Source organism: Ursus arctos, unplaced genomic scaffold (genome assembly GCF_023065955.2).
Source record: "Ursus arctos isolate Adak ecotype North America unplaced genomic scaffold, UrsArc2.0 scaffold_20, whole genome shotgun sequence".
NCBI lineage: Eukaryota > Metazoa > Chordata > Mammalia > Carnivora > Ursidae > Ursus > Ursus arctos.
Window position 1 is genome coordinate 23,295,337 of NW_026622875.1, and position 24,737 is coordinate 23,320,073.

At 46.2% G+C, this 24,737-nt stretch overlaps 1 protein-coding gene across 1 annotated transcript; it reads left to right on the top strand.

The window, feature by feature from the left end:
• The first annotated feature begins 2,443 nt into the window (after positions 1–2,443).
• On the top strand, positions 2,444–24,447 carry RBP2 (retinol binding protein 2). Its single transcript, XM_026496596.4, has 4 exons — positions 2,444–2,563; positions 13,693–13,871; positions 22,542–22,643; positions 24,203–24,447. Exons 1-4 carry the CDS (start codon positions 2,491–2,493, stop codon positions 24,251–24,253), a joined length of 405 nt encoding a protein of 134 aa, XP_026352381.1. The 5' UTR covers positions 2,444–2,490; the 3' UTR covers positions 24,254–24,447.
• The last annotated feature ends 290 nt before the right edge of the window (positions 24,448–24,737 follow it).

Sequence of the window (24,737 nt, forward strand, 5' to 3'; positions counted from 1 at the left end):
TCCTGCCTCCCCAAGAAATTTCCCTTGTGCTCTTTCCACCTTTTCTTCTTCCTGTGCTCACCAAATTATTGATCTATTTTATATTGCTGTAGATTAGATTTTTTTTCCTGGAGTTTCCTATGGATGGAACCATGTAATATATGATCTTTTGTGTCAGGTTTCTTTCCCTCAGCATAATATCTATGAGATGCATTCATGTCATTATGTTCCCTTTTACTGTTGAGTAGTATTCTGTTGTGTGACTATACAATAATTTGTTTATTAATCTGTCAATGAATGTTTGGGTAGTTTCCAGTTTGGGGTTGTTATATCTGAAAGTATTTTAGTTTTTAAAACCCTCATATTTTAATGAAGTTTGCTGCATTTAGAATTCTTAGTCAAAAGACTTTCCCCTCATCATTGCAAGATATTGTTCTATTGTTGCCTTCCATCAGAATTGTTCGAAGTCTGATATTGGTCCGATTACTGTATTGTTTATTTTTAGGTAATCTGTTGTTGTTTTTGTTTTCCCTGGAATATTTTAGAATTTCATTTTTATTTTGATGTTCTAAATTTCCACCAGTGTATTCTGTGTTACATACATTCAGGTTAATTTCCTCAGCTCTATCAACCAGTTTACTTGGTCTCTCTTCAGCTGTGTTGAATCAGCTATTTAATCCACCCATTACCTTTTAAATTTTCATGACTATATTTTTAAAATTTCTACTACTCTCTGGTTATTTTTCAACCTATTTTTTAAATGTCATTTTATTCTTTTTCATGGTTTTAAGTGCTTTTAAAATTTTTTGCTCATTCTAAACATACTTATTTTATAGTTTGTTACTGACCACTTTTATCATCTGTGGCTCTTAGAAGTCTAGTTTGTGTGTTTCTGCTGACGTTTGCTTTTTGGTAGATTTTCATGTGTCTTTTACAATTTTGGATTAGCTCACATTTGGCTGACTTTGTCACAGGAAATTCTGGTTGGCCTGGTTTGAAGATGTGTCCCTCCAGACAGTTTTCACATTTACTTCTTTCTGGAAGCCCATATGTTTTGCAAGTTCAGGACTCCATTTATTTAATACATTGGCTAGCAGAAAGCATAAGCTCAAACCCTAAACCAGAGGCAGTGCAGGCAGAACTTCTTTTTAACTCACATAGATCCCAGGCCAAATGGACAAACTTTCTTATTGTCTCTGGGCAGATTTAGGTATTTCACACTCTCACTGGCAGAATGGTTTGTCCAGTGTTTTGGTTTTATGCAAGCATCTTAGTTTCAACTTCCTGCCTGACACAGGGTGAATTCCCCCATCCACCCATTAAAATTCAGATCTTTTGCTTATGGCAACCCCATTTTTGCTCCCAACCGCCTCCCCCACCAGGTCATCTTTTTAGTATTTTCTTGCAAGGGAGGCCTATAGGAGACTCAGTTGGGGGCAGAAGGGGCTGTGTGGAAGTCCGTGAATCTGAACCCAGAGGGAATACCTACCTTTCCAAACCAGGAGGCTAAGTGCTCAGCTTACAGCAGCTTCTGCATGGACATCAAATAATGAAGCCTGATGCTGCCCATCTGTCTATTTGTTCTGCCTTCACTCATCTTCTCTTTGTGGGAAGTTGTCCTGTACTCTTCCCTTTATCCCACATTGGTTTTTTTGATAGTGGCTGGGCTGTTTTTTACTGTGTGTCTCCCTGTTTCCAGTATATTTACTAAAAAATAGATGTGCTGCTTTACACCCCCCCAAACCACACACAGACAGAACCATTTGCTTAGATTTCACAGCATATGAATACATGTATTAGAGCTCCAAAGTGCCGTAGTCAAAACTCACTTTCGGGGCCTCACGGTTTATCCACCTCGGCTCACACTTCTGTGCTTCAGAGTGCAGTGGACCAGGCCTCATCTCTCAGAACTATGCATCAGAGCAGTAAACCAACCCATTTTCTGACCCACTAGGACAGCTAATTTGGGGAACAGCCTGAACCAAGAGTCTTTCTCTGAATGCCAGCTATGCCCCCCACTTTGGTCAAGGTGATCCTCAGCTTGCTCCTGGGGTCTTGAAGCAGAGTCCCACTGCCCCTCTGCCTCCTCTCTGGCCTCCCTCCAGATCTGGCTTGCTTTTAGTAGATTGGGCCCTGCCCAGTGTGGGTGGGGTGGGCACTGGGTATTTGTTTCCTCAAGGGCAGGATAGAGTGTTCAGTGTGGGGCCAAGAGCTCTGTGGGAACCCAGCCAGCCAAAAAGGAGCTGCTCTGGGGCCCTGCATGTGGAAGAGGTCACTGGGACACCCATTCTGGCCACGTTGGACCTTGAGTGTGGGTTGCTCATAGTCCTGCTGAACTTTGCAAAGGAAAGGAAAGGTTTTTTGGGTTGTGCTTATAACCTTTGAACCTGTTATCTCAAAGCCATAAACCTGGTCCACTACACTATAAAAGTAGCTCATTTTAACATGTTCTCCCTGCAGCCTGCTCCTTGACATTCAACACTCACCCACACTGAACTAGAGGCTATCACCATGACAAGGGACCAGAATGGAACCTGGGAGATGGAGAGTAATGACAACTTTGAAGGCTACATGAAGGCCCTAGGTAAGGAGGAGACCAGGGGTGAGGGAAGGAGGGGAACTTTGGGAGAACTGTGGTCCAGCCCTCCAGACAGTGCCACCATGGAGTTCAACAGATCTGTGTGCAAGCCTCGTTCCTTTTTTGCTAGCTATGTAATAATAGGAAAGTCATACAAATTCTCTGTGAAGCTCAGATTCCTCATCAGTAAGTTGGGAATAATAGTAAGTGAGATTATGTCTGAAATGTCCTTAGCATAATTCCTGGCATGGAGAAAAGACATGTGAATAGAGGGTACACACACACACACACACACACACACACACACACAGGCATGCACACACGGAGTAAAACCAAACTTGACAGGATGGTGCAGTGGCTCTCTTGCCTTTGATCACCATCTCTTAGATCACCAGTTGGACCTGATATTATCCACGAATGGCCCCTGCATTGCACTTATGTCAGGCTTGTGGAGGGGAAGCAGACAAGGAGTGGTTAAAAAATTTCTCAGCTAGAGAATATCAGACCCACAGAAGGCTAGGAGTGGCTTTTGTCACACAGATCAAACAACTCACTGCTTTACCTGACTTTTGAACTGGACTCCAGGCCAAGTTCTTGATCAGCGTGTGTCCTGAGTTGATGCTCTTGTGGGATCTCTCATGGGGCTGACAGAAGTCACATGAAAGCTGAAGGAGGAGCTGATGTGTGGGCCAGCTGCCATGGGCCAGGCACTGGGCAGGGAGCTTTGGCTGCCTGGGCTTATTTTGTCCTGCAACATCCTCCTCATCCCTTTTCCAGCTTTAGAGCTCTCCACGTAAGGAGCTCCTGGTTGGAATCTCCCCACTGCTGGGGCTGCCCTTGGGGTCAGAGGCCCAATAATTTGGATATGATGATGGGAAGTCTCATCAAGAATGGGAATTGTGGAATTTTCTGTGCAAGTAACTTCTAGCTTGATGAACATTTCCACCGTGTTCAGTGAACAAGGAGAGCTGGGACGTATTGCACAGCTTATAGAGATTGGAACTTTCTTCATGTACTCCAGGCATGTTTCCAACACAGAATTGCTTTATTTTTCCTCCTGGCTATCAGAGTTTTACCTCAAATCCTCGGGGGAGTGGGGAGAGGGACAAATCCTCCTACCAGAACCCCAGCCCTGCTGCGCTGAGTTTAGTGCCCTGAGTGGACCATAAAATGGAAGACTGCTTCTATACATGGGCAGATGGTCTGGAGCTTAGCTCAGAAGTATAATTCTGAACAAGATCATGTAGGTGAGGAAACCAAACCAGAAGGGCCAGCCCAGTTAAGGCTTGTTCTCTAACCTTGACCAATTTTTTAACCTTCCGGAACCAGTTTCTTCATCTGCCAGATAGGAACTTTCTGGTCTGGGTTTCCTCACAGCATGCTTGGAGAGGAGGCAGAAGCTGAAGGGCCTTGTATGACTCAGGCTCAGAAATCATACAGTATCACTTCCATTGTATTTTATTGGGTTGAAGGAGTCATGAGCCCACCCACATTCAAGAGAAAGGTACAGAGACCCCATCTTTCAATGAGAGGAGTGGCAAAGTCACATGGTATGAACAGCGTGTAGGATGAGAAGTACTGTTGCAGCCGTTTAAGTAAATGTAGTCTGTCACCCATGGGACAGTGGGTGATTCCATCCCTTAGGTCCATAGCAATAGAGCAGGAACAAGATGTATGTGTGGGGTGTTGGAGGGTGTTACTGTACACAGGTCATTGAAGGCTTCCTAAGTGCCTGGTGGGGTTTTGAAGGATGGAAGGAATTGCTCCACACAGAAATGGAGTCAGGCATGACTGCAGGCATATGCAAAGGCCAAGCCAGTAAGAACGTGGTGTTGGGGGCGCCTGGGTGGCTCAGTTGGTTAAGCGACTGCTTTCGGCTCAGGTCGTGATCCTGGAGTCCCAGGATTGAGTCTACTTCTCCCTCTGATCCACCCCCCTCTAGAGCTCACTCTCTCTCTCTCTCAAATAAATAGATAAAATATTTTTTTAAAAAAAGAATGTGGTGTTGGACAGAGGGAACAGAACAAGTTGTATTGCCAGACAGTGAAGTGCAAGGAGGGGATGAAAGAAAGTCAGAAAGGTGACAGGTCAGGTCTTGAAGGTGGTGTGCCACCACTGTGGACTTCATCCTATAAGGAGAGGAAGTGTCTGCAGAGGAGAGAGAAGCCAGCAATGCTTGCTCTAAGAGCAAGGGGTGAATAGATCTGCAGGGACCATCATAGAAGTGAAGGGGCTGTTGTGATGGCCCTGGGAAGATGGTAAAAGCAGTGCCAAGAAGGAGGACAGGGTTAAGTCTGGAGTGGAAAATAGACTAGATTTGGTGCCTGGGCGGGGACAGGGCAGGGAAGGAGCCTAGAAAATGAAACACTGTCATGTAACTTTAATCAGTGAAGATGTGGACATATAATGGAAGGTGTGTGTCCTAAAACTGGTCAGTTAATATTCAATGTAAACATTAAGATGTTCTTTAGTCCACAAACTGTAAATATTAGGGAAAATCCAATTCTTCTCTTAATTTGGAAAAGGAGGGGGGCATCTTCTATGAAAAACATCTTCTCATTTAAATGAACATGCACAGATTTAAAAGAGAAGAGGCCACTGCAAAAAGTCCTAGTGGGTCTCTGGAAAATTCTACCAGAAAGGAGGTAGGCTTAGAGGATGTAGTCAGCCAGCTCCCACCTGCGGGGTCTCTGCCTGGAAAGGTTTCCTGAATACCCACAATGGTCCAAATCCTGTCCTGACTGCTTAGGAGCCACAGTCCAGCTCCAGAGGTGAGCATGTGCCATGAGAAGCATTATCAAGCCATGGTAAGCATCTTGCCAGAACGTCATATACATTATTTCATTTAATTTATTCAGTTTCAACAGATGCATTGAGCACCTATGACATGCCAAGAAATGTTCTAGGCACTGGCAACATGGTGGTCAACAACACGACAAGTTCCTTGCCCTCTTGGAGTGTACATGCTAGCGGCAGTTTGAGAAAGTAAATAGTTTAAGGTAGTGTACAGTAGGTAGGTAAGAAAATGAAAAGGACCTCTGGAGTGAAGAGCAATGGGTGGTCAGGGAAGGCTGTCTGAGGTGACAAGCGAGCCAAGGCTTGACTGTCGAGAAGTGGTGTCACAGGTACAGGAGACAGCAAATGCAAAAGTTGTGGGTGTGTTCAAGAAACACAAAGCCTGGTGTGTTGGGAAGTGGCAAACAAGGGGCAGGTGAGCCCTTATGATGGAAGACAATCTAGCTTATTTATATTCTTTAAGGATCACTACAGCTCAGTGCAGAGAATGAATCATTGGAAAGCAAGACTAGAAGCAGGGAAGCCCATCCTAGGAGGCTGCTGTGTTGTTCAGGCAAGAGGTGCTTGGGCTAGTAGTGCTCCCGGGCCTGGAGAAGAGAGGACGGGTTCAACATATATTTTGGAGATAAGGCCAACAGGGCTTGCAGAGGAATATGAAACCAGAGCATATGGAGGAAATGAAGATGGCCCCAGGCTTAGGGTTGAACAACTGGGAAGACAGTGATCCCGTAGGCTGAAATAGAGAAGCCATGAGGAGGAGTGAGTTTGGAGAGGGGTGCTGGGCGGGGCGGAATGCAAGAAGACTTCTGTTTTGCCTATTTTGACTTCAGATGCCCGTTACACATCCAGGTAGAGTATTAAAATTGGCGTGTTGATACAAGATCTAGTGCTCAGGGTGTAGTCAGGGATTAAGATGGAAGGAATGCTTTCCATTTCACAGGATGAGGAATCTGAAGCCCAGAGAAGTGAAAGGACCTCCCTGGGGTCACCTGTGGCTGGGAAATAATATCGCACAGACAGGATCCCAGTCTGCCTGCTTCTCCCACCCAGGCTCTTTCCACAGCACTGTTCCAGGTGCAGGTACTAAGCATGGGGTTAGGGGAGAAGGAGCTTCATTCTGAGCAAGGTCTGTCGGGATGATAGACAGTCAGGACCCTCAGAAACATTGCAAGAGTCACTCAGAGTCCCGGGGTGGAAATTAATTAGCAAATGAGGGAGAGGGAGAGAGAGAGAAAGAAAAAAATGTCTGATGATCCAAGGAGTTAGTTTGACAAAATTTGGATTTCTGCTAGTGCTTACAGGTCAAAGAAGTTATATACATTGCCAAAGTGTTTACTTGAACCACATGGTATCTGGTTGGACTTTTATTTATTTTTTTTTAAGATTTTATTTATTTATTTGTCAGAGAGAGAGAGCAAGCACAAGCAGGGGCAGCTGCAGGCAGAGGGAGAAGCAGGCTCCCCACTGAGCGGGGAGCCTGATGGGGGGCTCGATCCCAGGACCCTGGGATTATGACCTGAGCCGAAGGCAGATGCTTAACCAACTGAGCCACCCAGGCATCCCTGGTTGGACTTTTAAACAGGGAAAGGCCTTGGGGTGTCGTGGGTAGAAAAGCCCCCAGTGAAGATAAGTTCAGCCCCTTCCTCCCAGCTTGTATTGGCCTCACCTCCCCCTGCCCCCATCCCAATGATCAGCACTAGAGTATGAGTGGGGAGGCAAAATCATGCAGAGGGAGCAGGGGAGGCTCCCCAGGGTCTCCAGCCTGCCCCCACTGTCTAGGAAAGGTCTTAAACATATTTGGAGATGCCCGTGAGAGACAGGAGGAGGCAGGCGGGGGGCCAGTCCAATTTCTCTCTAAGTGTGTTATCTGGAGGAAAAGATGCGGAGAAGATTGCTCTTGCACTCTGCTTCTCGCGGTTGCCTAAGAGTGCTATCATCTGAGAATTAAGGAGTCCAGGTTTGAAGCCCATCAAAGCCGAGCTTGAAATGGGTCTCAGATTTCACATGATGAATATGTGTGCATCTCTCTCTTTAATTTACAAAGACTGCCTGCCCTTTTAGCCCGCAACTTTAGCTTTTCTCACAAGCATATTACAAAGCATTTTAATGGTGAGCAGTATACTCATATTTCAACTTTACGACTTACATTGTTCAAAATGCAGTTATGGAAAGTATGCTTTAATAAAGTCACTTCGGTGTTGTTGTTTTCTTCTGCGGTAGCTGCAAGCCACATATATTATTCAGAAATAGCTTGCCTTTGGACCTTTTCCTCTGAGATAGAAATTCATTTCACCTGGCTATAAATCAGGCTTGAAGATACCTTTAATCCAGAAAAGCAGATAAAACATATTTGATAACCCTGGTGTTAAAATACCATATCAGGAAAATAATTTTCTCTGCAAAGTACAAAGAGGAAGTGTTTTTGTAATCTGCGTGTGTGTTTGTGTGTGTGTGTATGTGTGTGTGTTCTACAGCCGCAGTTAAACCTTTCCTTTTGATTAGAAATATCACGAATTCGCCGACAGAACACTTGGCTCCCTTCCCTGGGGTGGAGCAGAGGTGACGTGATTAACTAGCCTGTGCAAATGCTAAAGGGTGGCCAAGACGCCGAACCATTTTTCAATCCAGAGAAGCAGCAATGCTTGATTCCATGTGCATAGAGCCCCTAATAAGATTCTCCCGGCGCTGGTCACAGAGATTGGCCGGGGGTGTAGTGGCCAGGACAAACCAGTTCTCTCAGCAATAGGTATTTTTAGCTGTGATCTACCTTTCTAGGCAACCAGGGACAAGCAATAATTTTCATTAGGAGCCTTAGTTGTGAGTGATAAACAATTTATTTGTGGACAAGCTGTCAGGAGCTCTGTCCCAGCTGGGTAACTCTGAACCCACCACTTAAATTCTCTGCGCCTTGATTTCCACATCCTCTCTAAGGAACACTGCTGTTCTAAATTTTTCTGTAATCCTCAGTTCTCCCTTCGTTGCTTTACCTGGAGCCTTCCCCCTCGTTTCACCTGGTTAACACCTGGCCTGCGGTTTTCTTTCTCATCTCCTAACTACAGTTTCGGCACCATGGTTTAAAACAGCATGGACCTCAGGAGTGGGGGCTAAAGTTGCTTCTACCGACTGGCCAAACTTTGCAGCGAAGAAGCTGGTCCATGCAGAGAAATGTTTGGTCAGGCTGGATAAAATGCCCACGTGGCAGGGCAGGGCGACGCTGGTGAGGGAGTCCATCAGCCACCATTCTGACTGTTCCCGTGGAGTCCAGAGCCCTTGGAGATGCATCAGTATGAACCAAATATTTCACTCTGGCCTGAATGCCAATCTGGCCACTGTTTCACCTAAACAGAAAAGGCCAAGGGGGTGGAGGCCAATGTGCACAGAATGCCCACAAGCTTATTGGTACTTTGTAAAGCATTTTACCATCATCGTAACTGAATCCTTACCTAAATAACACTCTGAGATGAGCATTCTTTCCTGATTTTACTGTGAGTAAGCTTAGGTTCAGAAAAGGAAAGTGACTTCCCTGAGGTCACATAGCTGGGAAATCTGGGGCAGGATTTATACCTGGATCTGACCCTCACTCTTATACCAGCAGTTCTAAACTTTAGCATGCAGAGAATCACTTGCAAGGCTTGTAAAAACAAGCAGGGCCCAACCCGCAGGTCTAGGGTGAGCCCCAGAATTTACATTTCTAAGAGGTTCCCAGGTACTGTGATGCTGCTGGTCCAGGGACCTCACTCTGAGAACCACTGTCCTAAACTATGGTGCCCATTAACCAATCCAGAAGTGTTTCTTGAGCACCTACCTGTGCCCAACCCTGGAGACACAGAGCAAGGTCCTAGAGGTAAGACTTTGGAGGAAAGAATCACCCCCATGGAAAAGTCAAAGGACACTATCTGTGTGTCTCCTGGGGGTAAAGCTGTGTGGTCTGAAGAGCAGGTGAGGAAAGAGCAGAATCATCTGGAGAAGGCAAGGTTGGGGCTGGGTCTTGTGAGACTTGGAGAGCTGGGAGGAGAGCAGCAGGGATTTGGGGGGCGAACCCACAGGGCATATCTGGGAAAATGCAAAGGACGTGGAGCACTGCAGCCTGTGAGCGCAAGGGGCTTCATAGTAATGATTACGATGATGGCAGCCGCCACCATTGATGGGGCCGTTACCACAAGCCACTGGGCAGAATTTAAGCCTCAAAGCAACCTGGTGCGGTTCATAATAGCTCCAGTTATGGCCACTGTGCTCTGCTGGACTCTAGGGTTCAGCCGTGGGACTGAAGCTGGACACACAGGTGTCACCTGACTCGCTAGACTGTGTTTCTGGGGCAGAAAGAGAGAAACAGGAGTTGGAGTGTGCCATGTTAGCCCTCTGCCTGCCACAAGCATGTGTTTATACTGACTAGATCTGGAAGACTCTTCAGTGGCTTTTAGCAATTTTAAGGCAGGATTAATTTCTAAGACAGAAATACTTGACCAGTTGGTCCTATTTAGTCTTTTCCCTTCCAAACAGGTCAGCAGTTGCCTCGAAGGGAGAAAATGAAACAGGAGATAGTTCCACAATTGCAGGGCCCAGGTGGCTGAGAGAAAGCTGGAGAGTTTTGTCAGCCCTTTCTGTATCATGTTCTATGGAACACCGGACCAGCTGGGTGGCATGTCCCACCACAGGGCGGGTCTATGGCCGCACAAGACTGGGAGAGTCCATACCCTGCATCCCCGCGGTTGGGGTTGCCAAGCATCTTTCCTAGATTGAAGGCTCTGTGAAGTTCTTCAGTGTAGAAACCTGCTTCTCTTGGTTTTACCTCCTTGTTTCCTAAACATAATTGATCATGAACCACAGTTTTGGGACCTGTGAAGCTGAGCGCCATGGCAGATGCAGTGGGGACCCCGGGCTCTGTGAATGCTGGCCTAGGAATGTTCACAGCACAAAGGGCAGCAGAGAGAGCTTTCATCTGATTCCACGTCCGGTGGCCTCATTGCAGGCTGTGTGGCTTGGATGTCCCCGGGTACAGTTCCCTGAGCCACGGAGCAGAAGCTAAAGGAGCTATCAGAAAAAGGCCAGGCTTAGAGTGTGACTGACCGAGCTCAGACTTCACAGAGAGCCCTGAGCCCAGAAAACAACTGCGGTGTGGTGAAAAGGGTACATTCGAGCTCCGGGAAACGTAAACTGCCCCAAACAGGGATGTGTCCTCCGGCTGGATCCAGAAGTCCCTGTGGCTCCAGGGGAGCTGTAAAGAAGAGTCGCTCAGAAGTTACTGGTGTTTGGGCAACCACAGAAAGTGCACAGACTCGGGAGGGTGGGGTCTGACCTTCTGACAAGACGGGATGGCCCAGGGCTTGTGGAGCACGTGCTGGCCCCGGAGACAGGCCATTCTGGGTTCAAATTCCACCTCGATCGCTTCCTCGCTATTACAACCCAGAGAAAGTGCCACAGCTTCTCTGAGCCAGTTTCCTCATTGGTAAAATGGAGATAATATAATACTTATCTCATGTGTTTGTTGGGTGAGGTTTCCCAAGGGTGGTTCCACCCTGGGGCACCATTCCTGGTTGGTTCCAAGGCGTGTCTTAATTACCACCCCAAATATTACCAAGGGTCCACCCAGAGTAGCCCCCAGATCATTTGACCTCAAATTCAGTTCCTATGTTCCCCATAAGATTAATTCTCTCTCCTACTTTTCTGGATTTCATCTTGATTCCCAAGCTCAAAACTACTGTTTTCTCCTCCCAACCTGACCCCTCCACACATATCCATCCAATTATCAAACCCTGTGATTGCTTTTCCAGCTGTGCATGCTTAGACAAGTCACTTAACCTCTCTGGGTCTCTGTGTCATCACCTATGGCTGGAGGAGTAGGTGCTTAAGTCATGGCTTTCAAATTTCTTAAACCATAGAAGTCTCTCCAAACAGCCTGTTATGAGGAAATTCAAGATCAAAAACCACCCAGAGATTCCGGGTCTAGGGTAAGACCCAGAACTCTGTAGTTTTTCCATCTTCCCACCTGATCCTGTTGGGCAGCCAGCTTTGGGTCCCATTGGTGAATTCTTAGACATGACAGGTTCTCAACCAAGAGTCATGAATGATATTTGAGCAAGGCCCTAGCATTCATGCACTAGCTCATGCCAACTTGAACCTGTTTTTCTTTTCAACTTAGGATACAGGTATGTAATCCTTTTACCTTCTGCGCTGCCTGATGTTACTTGAAATTATTCCCTTTATGATAAATGCTGACTATACAATTTCACGTCCAAAAGCCCAGCCAGGGCCCTTCCCCATGCAGATGTGATACTCTTGTGGGTTCCCAGCTGCGGTCAAACTGCTGGCCCACATTGAGGTCCAACCAGCCAGCTTCAGTCTCTTCTTGGTCCTTTAGGAGGAGAAGAGTGATAGTAACTAAAGAGATCCAGAAGGAGATGAGTCAGAAAGGAATGAGAAGAGAGGATGAGGGACGTGATGCTTGGCTACCATGGAAGGGCAGCAGAAAGGGTGGGGGTAGGCCAGCAGAGGTGTTAATTCTCCATATTGTCAGGAGCTTCCTAAACTGTTGGTGACTGCTGGTCTTCCTCGTGGGCACAATAGTATTTATCCCCCACCAGAAAGCACACAGTGTGAAGTTTAATTACTGACTGACCATAGAGATGGGTCTGGGATTCTCAGAGCAAGAATACTCAATGAATCCAAATTGTTCTTACTCTTGAGGTCATTATTATCCTTGGGTTATGATAAAAACCAATGTCAGTATTTTTAAAAACTTCCAGCTGGAATTTCTGGGAAAAAAAAGTTAGATTTAGATTGGCATCCAAAATATCTGGAGAATTCACAGACATAAAGGGGATCCAATATGATTTTGGCTAGATACCAAGAGCTTAGTGATGTTTATAGCAAGTTCCAGAATGATCCTCTGTTTCTAAATCTATTCCACAGGGCAGTGACATTTTGGCTTGGGTGACATTTTATACACAACCAGAGGTTAGCAAGAAGTTTGGCTCCATACCTAGCTTCGTACTGTAAAATTGAAAGCTTGGTAAATGAAACACCCCACTGAAGGGCACACCCTTTTGCTTATATAATAGTCTCTGAGAAATGAATACGTTTTCCATTAAAATACTTCCTCATAATTTCCTTCCTATTTGAAAATAAAGATATAGTTAAAGATAACTGGAAGGCTCTCTGGTGAAACTTAATTTTCAAACATCCATTGCCATTTGTCTCAATCAAAAATATATGTGAAATCAAATACTGCTGATGTATCAATTGTCAATCTGTCACAGCAATACTGCTCAAAGTGTGATCAGTGACCGATAATATGAACATCACCATGGAGTTTATTAGAAATGCAAACTCATGGCTTCCCTGAGAACTACAGAGGCAGAATCTATGGGACCTGGGTCCAGGGATCTCTTTGTAGGAATTCTCTTGGAAACTCTAATACATACTGAACTTTAAAAAGAACTGCCTATTGTTGGTCAACATTTTGCAACATATATGTGTATCAAATCATCATATCTACCACTGAAAGTGATGCAATGTTATTTGTTAATTGTATCTTAGTAAAGCTGGGGATAAAAACAACTGCTATAGAATTTGATGGAAAAAATCAACAAAGAAAAGATGTAAATGGAATAAATGTGGCAAAATCTTGATAATGGTTGAATCTGGCTAATGGATGTGTGGAGTTCCTTGTACTCTCCTTTCTACTTTGGTTTGTTTTAAACTTTTCACAATAATCTGCACAAGTATTTATTAAATGTCTAGAATACGCTTAAAGTTATCCTGGGGGCCCATGACTGAGGCAGAACAGCCTAGCTAAGTACACCCCCAATCTGCTTTAAAAATGGAGGTGCATATGTATCCTAACCTGCCATGGACATTAACAAAAGGCCCATTTTTACCCATGATCTAGACTGATTATTTTTAAGTGGTCTTCTTCCTTTTAAACCGTGAAATCTTTCATTCAGCAAACTCCTAGGAGGAAATCCAATTATGTTAAATAGAATGGAACTTCTATGGGGGAGGGGTGTGTGTGTGCGCGTACCTGCATGTGCATGTGTGTGCGTATGTGTATGAATGCACGTGCCTACTGGGAGTTGCAGCTCAGGGGTGAGCCCTGCCTGTTACCTCCCCCTTCCATCAGAGCTCCTGAGGAGGCGCCAAAAGACCCTAGGTTTCCAGACAATCGATTGACTGAGATGCCCAAACTGGCCATGTGTAAGACAGCTCTTGTTCCCCATTTGAGCAAAGAAATGTGGGCTGCCCGTGGTCTGTGTCTCTAGTCCTTAATGTTTGGCCTTGTTAAAGAAATGAATGAGTCTGGCTGAGCACATCATAACCTCCACGACTTTCTTTGCCAACAGATATTGATTTTGCCACCCGCAAGATCGCAGTACGTCTGACTCAGACGAAGATCATTGATCAAGACGGCGATAACTTCAAGACGAAAACCAACAGCACATTCCGCAACTATGATCTGGATTTCACTGTTGGAGTGGAGTTTGAGGAGTGCACAAAGGGCCTGGACAACCGGAATGTTAAGGTGAGGACCTGGCCTGGCAGTTTCTACTCATATATTCTGTGTGCAGAAGCCGGCCATCTGGCTTTGCAATGAAATATGACAGAAACAACCAGGGAGGGATCAGCAGAGGAGACCAGAGTGACTTGATGCTGGCATTAAGAAAGTATTGGAGGCTCAACAGGAAGAAACAAGCTGGCTTCTACACTAAGCTTATAAGCAAAGGAGAGATGGAAGATTGCCCACCTCTCCAGGACCTGGGGTAGGAGGCCAGCACTATGCTGACGTGGGCCTGGAGGGCAAGGGCAATACCGTAGGGAGTGAGAGTGATTTCGCGAGCTGGGTAGCACAGCTCTTCATCTCAGGGTCAGCTGTACTCAGCACCAGCCAAGCATTGCCATGGAGCATGGGGGCCTTGTGTTGCTAGGTTACTTTTTTCTTTTCAAGAGATGTTGAGAATTCACACGTTTTAATATGAAATACATCAATTTTGGATGATCCCAACTGATTTAACTTTTTAAAAGAAAAATGCAATGCTAATCAAAAAAAGTCAGTGGACTAAAGAAGTCAAGGTTTTCCCAGTGCTAGTCACTTAGAGAAATCTCTGGCACATTGATGGCTTCTGTCCCAGCATCACCTTAATTCACAGGACATAATCGAGGAAATCCTCCATACATCAGAAGGCCCGGCTTCCAGCCACTTGAACTGCTTGGATATAGGTAGGACCCTGAAAGTGAGCAGACAGCTCTGAGTGCACGAGTGGGTAGTTATCTCAAGGCCTGAGAACTTGACTCTGCAGAAGAAGCAGGCCCTTGCCCAGAGGAGCTGTTCGTAAATAAGGCAGAGAATGACAGCAGCAGGGAGAAGTGGGGTTGGGGGCAGGGGGCAGGGGGAGGCAGGGTAACAGCTGGTCTCCCTCGCCTTTTGCATTACCATGTGGTATCACAGCCCAGTGTCCAATCGCTGCAGTGCTCACGCTCACACTCAGTGCACCTGTCTTTGGTTATCCAAATCCAATTACCCCTGGACAGTCCCTGCGAACAGGAATGGGGAGAAATGCAATCTCAATCATATTTAAGGATTCCCCCATTCCAATTTTTTTTTAAAGATTTTATTTATTTATTTATTTACTTATTTATTTGAGAATGCGTGAGAGAGAGAGAGTGCGCGCACGCGCACCTGCATGAATGGGGGAGGGGTGGAGGAAGAGGGAGAAACAGGCTCCCTGCTGAGCAGGAGCCTGACTCGGGCTGGATCCCAGGACCCTGGGATCAGGACCTGAACCAAAAGAAGACACTTAACTGACTGGGCCACCCAGGCAACCCCCCCCCCAATTCCAATCTTAGCACCATGCAAGAACCTCATGGATTACACAGTCCAGGAAATTTGGAAGGACTTCCAGTTTGTCATTTAGCATGGTTGCCACTGACCACTCACTGTCCAGGCCCACGAGCTTATACAAGGGTTGGCAGCCTGCATATTTATAGCACCCACTCCCTTCATGCCCGTGCAGCCACCAGGACCTCTGCCCTGGCTCTCGAAGTGAGGGAGGGCAGTGCTGAGTATCCTATCCCCAGGTGTCTGTGCCCTCACCCCAGCAGTGGGCCAGCCCCTCAGAGTGCCACAAGGAAGCTCAATCCTCCATCCTGCCTTTTCCCTTTCACCATGAACCCCACTCTCTCCAGAGTCCCACTCTTCTCTGGTGCTTCCAGGAGCTCTTCCAAAGTCAGAGGTCTCAACTCTCCCCCAAAGCAAGGGACATGAGCTCTGGCTGCTCTCCTGGGGTGGGGGGAAAAAGCTGTCATCGTTCTTTGGCGATGACTCTAAAGCCAAGAGAGCAGGACGCATTTTATTTATCCATCAAGTTGTCCTGCAGCATTGATAATCTCAGCCATCAAGTCAAGGTTGAATTATATTTAGTGCTCCTTGCTAAAGAAAAGTGGGAAATGAAAAGCACTTTGGAAATGCTTCCATCAGAGCAGTCTTGGCGTAAGAGCCAAAGCCTCCGGGCTCTGGAACAGCCCGTTGTAGAATCCCCTCCCTGAGGGGTTGATGGATCGACGAGGCTTCTCTGAACTGTGTGGCTGGAAGGCCAGTTCCTCAGACACCGGAACGGATGGGAAATTTGTCTCTGAATTTTTGCATCACTCTGCTGTTCTAGCCTAATCTGTTCACAATGATTCATTTTCCTTCGCCTTTCCATTCTGGATGTGGGCTGTGGAAAAGCAGGCCTGTTCTCTCTGACTTCTTCTTTCATCACCTTTGATAGTAGAGAACTCACTCTTCCTAAAATAAGTTACATCCTTTCAGCCCTGACGGTTAGAGGGTTCTGCCTCTCAACACCGACTGTTGTGCTCCTTCGCCTTCTGTCCCCCGCACCCTGGAGCCCCATCCTCTTCCCAGCCTTAGTCCTGCAGGGAGAGAATCCCGCTTCCCACTTCTTATCTCTGCTTTGCCCACAACAAGAAGTTGGGGCTTACACACACACACACACACACACACACACACACACACGCGCGCGCAACTGGTGGGGCCTGAGAAGTCTCCAGGACAGAATTTGCCCAGTCTCCAGCAAAAGGCTGTTCCCATGAGAACCACAACACAGAGCAGATGCCTTGGGACTACCTGCTTTCTGTAATCTGACTGGAACCCTTCAGCTGGAAAGGGACCACAGGGAGCAAGTGAGTCTCTCTCTCTGATTAATTTCTGAGGCCCGCATGTGGCAGCATGCCTGAGGGCACACAAACCTGTGTGTCCATGTGCACCTGCACACACGTGCACGTGTGTGTCTGTGCCCACACGTGTGTGCATGTGTATGTGTGTGTGTGTGTCTATATCTGAATGTGTGCACATGCATCTGTATGTGTGTGTGCACGTGTTTCTGTGATATTCATGCTCTTATTCTCCAGGGCTCTACTTCTCAACTCCTCTGTCACCCTCACGAACCCCTCTGAGAACCTCCCCATTCGGCAGCGTGGGGGAGAGATGTGTGTGGTGTGGGGCTGTAGCAGAGGCACAATAGGGCCCGAATGTGCCCGGATCCATGCCATCCCAGAGCAGGAGCAGTGACACCACTGGAACTGTGGGGTCAACTCTTTAAGAGACCCAAAGACCCCCTTCTTCCTTCCTGCGGGTCATACATATTCTTCACTTTCTATGCTGAATCGTTTCTAAGAGGATTTAAAGCCCTTTTCAAAAATACACAAGCTACGCAGAATAAAATTCAAAAGAAATAACGGATCCTCATGTAATGGAATAGCATGCAGGCGTAGAAAGGAGCGCACACTGATATATACCGCCGCCCGCATGAACTCAGGACGTATCCTGCTAAGCGAGAGCAGTCAGCCACAGAGGCCACATATCGTAGGACTTATATGAAATGCCCAGAATAGGCAAATCCCTAGGGGCGCCTGGGTGGCTCAGTCAGTTATGTGTCTGCCGTCGGCTCAGGTCATGATCCAAGGGTCCTGAGATCAAGCCCCGCATCAGGCTCTTTGTTCAGTGGAGAGCCTGCTTCTCCTTCTCCTCCCCGCTCGTTCTCTCTCTCACTATCTCTGTCGCTATCTCTGTCTCTCTCTCTCAAATAAAAAAATAAAATCTTTTTTGAAAAGTCAGGCAAATCCCTAGAGACAGAAAGTGGTTGCCTGGGGCAGAGGGAATGAGGAGTGACCACTGGCTGATGCAGAGTTTCTTTGGGGAGCCATGAAAATGTTCTGGATTTAGACAGTGGTGAGGATTTTACAACTTTGTGAATATACTAAAAATGACTGAATTGTACTTTAAAAAGGTAAATTTTATTGTATTTAAGTTGTATCAATTAGAAACAATAAGTAATTGGGGTGGACAATTGAGGCAGGGGAAAGCAGACACAGATGATGGCAGTTAGAACAAGTGGTGCCACTGTGGTGTCCATGGGAGCCCGGGGCAGCAGCTTCTCCGGGAGGCCCCCGCTTGGGATTGCCGGAGGGGATGGTGGGCGCTGCCGAAATCGCTCTGGCACAAGGGCAGCTGTGCTGGGAGACTTTAAACACGTTCATGGTGCCCTTCAACGCGCTTCATTTAAAGAGCTGTTATTTTCCTTTAAAAAAAAAAAACTCTTAGGGGACTGATTCGAATTTACAGAAAAGTTGCATGAAAATAGCAAAGAACATCCATATACTCTTTGCTGAGAGCTACCTACGGTCAATATTTTGCCCCATTTGCTTTATCTTTTGTACGTGCTCTCTCACTATCATATACATATTTTTTCTGAGCAATCTGATGTGTTACCTCTAAGTAATGCAGCGTTTCCTATGAATTAGAATAGTCTCTCATATAATCCCAGTATAGTTATCCACTTCTGCAAATTTAGTGCTCCTTTAGTACCTTATCTAATTTCCCATCCAGGGCTGTTTTTAATGATTTTCACTGTGGACACTGAGAGAGGGAAACTGCAGCGTGGGCCCAGCTTCCTTCTTTAATTCAGTGCAAGTGTGTCTTCTTTATCCTCTGGCTCAGAAGCAATGGTTTTCCTCACTTGTCTCCATCTCCTCAGCCTCAAGATCTTTGAAGGCAATTGAGCCTCTTTCAAAACGTCCTCTGATGCAGGGATGAGGGACGCCAACTGAAAGGAAATTGAATGGTGGAATTTCAGTTCATTTCTCTTCTTACCGTCTGCTTTATGTAGGAGTAAGGCTGTAATATTGTAGATATTACCGTAATTCATTGGTAGCCAATTACTTAGGGTCAGAATAACTTTTAATCTTGCTGCTTACTAAGATTTATTAAAAGAAAATATTAGGACAGGCCCTCGTGCACCAACGTTTTTCTTTTTTGTTCCTTCTACAAATTTGCCACACCCCCACTACATGAGACGCCTGGGTCAGGAGCTATGGGTAAAGTAATGAATTAGAGCCCTTTCTGCTCTGAAAGATCTCACCGTCTCATGAGAAAGCAGACAGGTAGATGGAAAGTTAGCATCCAGTGTCCATAATGATGGTCATGTGTGCACTCCAGGGGACCACAGAAATCAAGGCAAGAAGGCGGGCTGGCTGAGTCGTCAGGAATCATCATCAACAAAGAATACATACGATCATTTATTCTCTCACGTGGATTTATTTATTTATTTTTTATATATATATATATATTTTAATGATTTTTTATTATATTATGTTAGTCACCATACAGTACATCCCTAGTTTTTGATGTAAAGTTCCATCATTCATTACTTGCGTATAACACCCAGTGCACCATGCAATACGTGCCCTCCTTACTACCCATCACCAGCGTATCCCATTCCCCCACCCCCCTCCCCTCTGAAGCCCTCAGTTTGTTTCCCAGAGTCCATAGTCTCTCATGGTTCATTCTCTTCTCTTTACCCCCCCTTTCTTCTTCCCTTTCTTCTCCTACAGATCTTCCTCCTTCTTATGTTCCATAAATGAGTGAAACCATATGATAATTGTCCTTCTCTGCTTAACTTATTTCACTTAGCATTATCTCCTCCAATCCCGTTCATGTTACAGCAAATGTTGAGAAATAGTTCTTTTTGATGGCTCAGTAATATTCCATTGTATATATGGACCACATCTTCTTAATCCAGTCAATTGCACTACTGGGTATTTACCCCAAAGATACAGACGTAGTGAAGAGAAGGGCCTTAAGCACCCCAATGTTCATAGCAGCATTGTCCACAATAGCTAAATCGTGGAAGGAGCCGAGATGCCTTTCAACAGATGACTGGATTAAGAAGATGTGGTCCCACATGAATTTACCTCACGATTCCGTTTCAACAAAATAACTCAATCACAGAGTCATTCAACATTGCTCACCAAGCACCTTCTCTGCTGAGTCTGGGATTGCAGAAATGAACAGCCGACATGGCCTCTTCTTTCATGGAGCTTCTTGTCTATTGGGAGAGATAGACACTAGTTCAGTCAACATGTATTAGGTGTCCATGAGGTGTAAGGCAATGTGGGCGGGGGTAGGGGGTTAGAAGACACAGTCCTTGCCCAATAAGAAGACGTGATCCTTTCTCATCCTTTTGGGAGGGAATTGAGTCCCAAAACCAATGATGGGCAACGACAAATGAGTATTCCTTTCTCATCTATTTGGGAGGGAATTCTGGAATATTCTAGCTCTCCTTGTTCTTCCCTCGCAGAAGAACAAGGAGAGCAATCTGTAAATTAAGCTTCTTAAAGACCTTCAAAGATGTGAGGCTTCAGATGGCCTCAAAGAAGCAGGAGACCTATTTTCTTTAGAAAACATGTAGAATTTTATTGTTAAATTAATTTAGGGAATATTACATGCAGATGGTTTAAGAAAATTTAAATAGTAAAAAGTGAAATTTCCTTCCCATTCTGGCCCCCCAACCTCTCAGTTCCTTCCTCAGCGACGATCACCATTAAGGGCTCTTTTACTTCCTTGCAGAGAATATGTGCAAACATATGTGTGCATACACATTCCCCCCTTGTTTTATGCATATGGCCATGCTCCTTGCTTTTTTAACTTCACTATACACTATGGAGACTGCTCTCCTCCATAGGTATAGAACTGCCTCCTTCTTTCAAGGGCTGCATAGCATGGATGAACCACACGTTTTTTGTTTTTTTTTGTTTTTTTTTTTTTAAGATTGTTATTTATTTGACAGAGACACAGCTAGAGAGGGAACACAAGCAGGGGGAGTGGGAGAAGGAGAAGCAGGCTTCCCGTGGAGCAGGGAGCCCAATGTGGGGCTCAATCCCAGGACCCTGGGATCATGACCTGAGCCAAAGGCAGACGCTTAATGACTGAGCCACCCAGGTGCCCTGATTGAGCCACCCAGGCACCCCATGAACCACACATATTTAAGTAGCCTCCTGTTGACGGAATTTATGAGGCTTCTAGTCGTTTGCCGTAACAAACAACACCGTGATGTGTTGAGGAGTAAAATGAGGATGGATAAATTGGTCAAGGTCAAATATTATTTTAGAAATAGGTAGACTTAACAATCTGTAGAAAACAAATTTGTCCCAAAAAATAGACCCGAATGTGCAAGGACAGTGAATAAGGAAACACAGGTCAGTTTGTCGCCAACTACGTTGGCAAGATAGAAAAGCAAACGTCTGGTCCTTAGCATAATATTGTTCACAGAGACATAATACAATTTGCATATGCTTGGGAGAAAACCAGCTGGCATCGGGGTCATCCCTGAGAAAGGACAGGAGCGACACAAAACCACTGTCTGGATGGGAGTGATGTCATCCTTCAGGAGGTGCATGTGCGGTCCTCACCTGGGCTCAGAGGCGGGCGGCCCTGGAGAACCATCTAGGGATAGTACAAACAGTCCCGAGGCGGGGGCTAGGAGAAATAAAAGGAGAAAGAGAAGCCAGAGGAGTTGGGGGGGGGGGGTATGAGCTGTAAGTATGTGCACAGGAATTTGAGCCTCTTGGGGTTCAGTAGGTTTATGGCTTCTTCAACTTGCCGGTCAGCTCAGCCCGGCTGTCCTGCACGAGCTCTGCAGCGCTGCTGCCGCCCCCGTGTTACGAGCCGGTCCGCACTGCTGTCCAGAGGAAGCCCAGGACCAGGAGAAGGGCCACCCTCCTGCTTCTGGATGATGAGGATAGCCCTGGAACCACCTGTTGTGGGCCCCTGCTAGTCAGGTAGCTTCTCTGCCTGCACTATTGCCCTACGACAGGCCATCCTCACCGTGTGATTCCTGGAGGGAAAATTCCCAGACGCAGAATTTCTAGGTCAAAGGGTATACACAATGTTATATTTCAAGAGGTAATATAAAATTGCCCTGCAAAAGGATTCATACCAATTTATATACCCACTAGCCATTTATGGAGGTGCCTGCTTCTCCACACTTCCTCTCAGTGTGTTATCAGACTCTTTGATCTTTGACCGTGTGATGAATTGTATCTGAAAAACAGCCTTAATTTGCATTTCTCCTATTATGAGCAAGGTTGAATATCTTTTCTTATGTTTAAAAGCCATCTGCTGGGTTTTAGGGTTTTTTTTTTTTCCCTCAGAAGCTGTTGGCTGTGTCCTTTTTAAAATTTCCTATTGGGTTAATGATCTTTCTCTTATTGATTTACAGGAGCCCTTTACATATAAGGAAGTCAGGTCTTTGATATGTGTTGCAATTATGTTTCCCAGTTTGTTCTTCATCTGTTGACATTATACTATTTTGCCCTTCCAGAAATTTTACATCATTTATAGTCAAATGCACCATCTTTTCCCCCACTGATTTGGAATCCTGTCTTCACCATATGGTAAAATGGGAGAGAAGAATTCTTTTTTTTTTTTTTTTTTAAGATTTATTTACTTATTTGAGAGAGAGAGAGGGCGTGAGTGAGTACAGGGGCAGAGGGAGAGGAAGAGAGAGAACCTCAAGCAGACTCCCCGATCAGCATGGAGCCTGAACCAGGGCTTGAGATCATGACCCCCAAGATCATGACCTGAGCCAAACCGACGCCTAACCGACTGAGCCATGCAGGTGCCTCTAGGATTCTTTAAAAGAGAACAGAACCAGCCACAATAAGCCGGTTTGGCGGGAATGGAGGGTATATGTAGAAAGTGAGTCTGGCCGATCTCGGCTCAGCAGAGGCTGAGGGCTCTGCCCTGTGGGCAAGCAGGAGCCTGACAATGGCCGCAGGCACCACACCTATGGGCTTAGGTTTGTTCCATCCCAATCAAGACCATACATCTGATTTGCCTGGGAACCTGTCATTGCAGACGCTGATCACCTGGGAAGGTGATGTCCTTGTGTGCGTGCAGAAGGGGGAGAAGGAAAACCGTGGCTGGAGGCAGTGGGTTGAGGGGGACAAGCTGCACCTGGTAAGTCCCGGGGTCTGCCCAGTCCCCTTCCGCGGTGCTTACACAGACTGCAGGTTCACCTCGCCAGGTGCCTTGACAAGAAAAATGGCCCTGCACTCGTCCCCTGAGCGCCAGCCAAATGCGTGTGGTCATATAGTCAGAAAGCCATTCCTGTCTGGCTCAGGGGACTCCAAGAAGAAATCTATATGGCTGTCTCTGTGAACGGCTGCAATTAAAATGAGAGTTCAAAATGCTGAGTTAGGAAGCCGAGATCCAAGGCGTAATGCAGGGAATCCGTTAAAGACCAGCTGAAGAGAAATGTGAGGCACAGAACAAAGATGCCCTGGAGGAAGGTGGCTCCAGGCCTCCTCACCATGATGTGAGCCGGGAAGAAGAGGGGCGGGAGTGGGACGGATAGGGACAGGGGGGCTTGGGAACCACCTTGTGGACCACAAGCATTGCCTCTCATCGTCAGGTATGTCCACCTAAACCTGAAATATTTTAAGTTAACTTGGTACAGTAGGAACAATGGCTGATCTCCTGAAATAAATGTTATGTGTCTAGGTAGCTGAATTTTTCAGTCTTCAATCTTCAAGGCAATTTATGTGTCCAGCATTCAAATAGTGAGGAATCTTTCACTCCTTCATGCATTCAGTCACTCGTTTGTTAAATGGCTTTTCACTCATTCAGTCATTCCTTCACCTGCGGAGTCAGGCAGCTACTTGGCCCCAGTGTCAGTATGCAGGTCACCGCGGTGCCCTCCAGAGCCAGGCTTCCTCACCTGAGATCTTTATTTTGGAAGCAGTGTCAACTGGTGATAAATGGGAAGCATCTAGCGTGTTTTCCATTGACGGTTTTCCCTACCTGCTCTGGTTTGGATGATGGATTTTTTTAATTGTAGTACAATCCCCAGTGGTCCCTGTGGCTAAGACAATGGATTCATTGTCAACTGCAATGATTTCGTGGCCGTCCCCACTCTCATATTTCTCTCTCCTCCCTAAAGGAGTCATGAGGCGTGGATAAGGCCTGGGGGCTCCCTCTGTCTGGATGAAAAGCAGTATCTTTTCTGCATTGGCAGGCCTGGGGGGAGCCCTTCTGCTGCCCACGCCCTGTTGCCCTGTCATTGCCTGGGATGCCACCAACCAACATTCTAATCACCTGAGTCCAGAAAGCCCGCAGCACGGAGTGACAGCCCACCAGCCTGCAGATTCCCAGGCCCTTGCCTTCCAAATGCTTCTCCCCATTAGATCCTTTCCTTCTTCATGGCTTCATGGCCTTTTATAAATTAGGAGATGTTGCTTTAATCACGGGAGTAGGAAAAATCCCGCCCAAGAGGGTAATTTCTTTGCATTTTTCATTTTTATAGTTGTTCAAGCTCAATTCAAGTGTCACAATCAAATTACTGCTACCTGCAGGGCATGCCAGCTGATTGGGTCCATGAGATGCACTTGGCCCAGAATGACTGAGTGTCCTCTGTATTCCAGCTTCCCCATGCTCACGCCGACTCACAGACACCAAGGCCTGGGGGGGCAGAGGAAGGCCTGGCCTGCGAGTCACTCACCCACTTTCTGACCTTGCAGAAGCTGACCTGTGGTGACCAGGTGTGCTATCAGGTGTTCAAGAAGAAGTAATGGCCACAAGGAGGCTGCTGAGCCGTGCTCCACACTCCCCACCAAGGGTTCTCTCCGGGCTTTGGGAAGCAGCCGAGGGGACCCTCCCACTCCTGACAAGCCCATTAAGACATCTGGATGGATTTTAAATAGAAAAAGTGTGTTCAGTTGACAGACATATTCTTCCTTCTTTGAAACCTAGCATTAAATGAAAAAACAAAAATCATTCCCATACTTTGAAACCCTTTATATCTCTCTCCCTTTATCTCTAGGACTCTCAGTTTTATCCACAGGCAACAGTGGTGATTGCCTGCATGGTCGTTCTCTGGGAGGCTTTCGTTGCGGTGGTTGTTGTTTATTTTTTGGTCCGGTTTTGTTTGTTTTCTGTTAATTCATTTTGGGGGGGGGGATTGCTTTACCTGGAAACATTTTCTAGCTAAGACAGCATTCCCTGCTCATTCTTAAACATTGCCCTTTGAGATTCATTCCTTCGGCTAACACATTC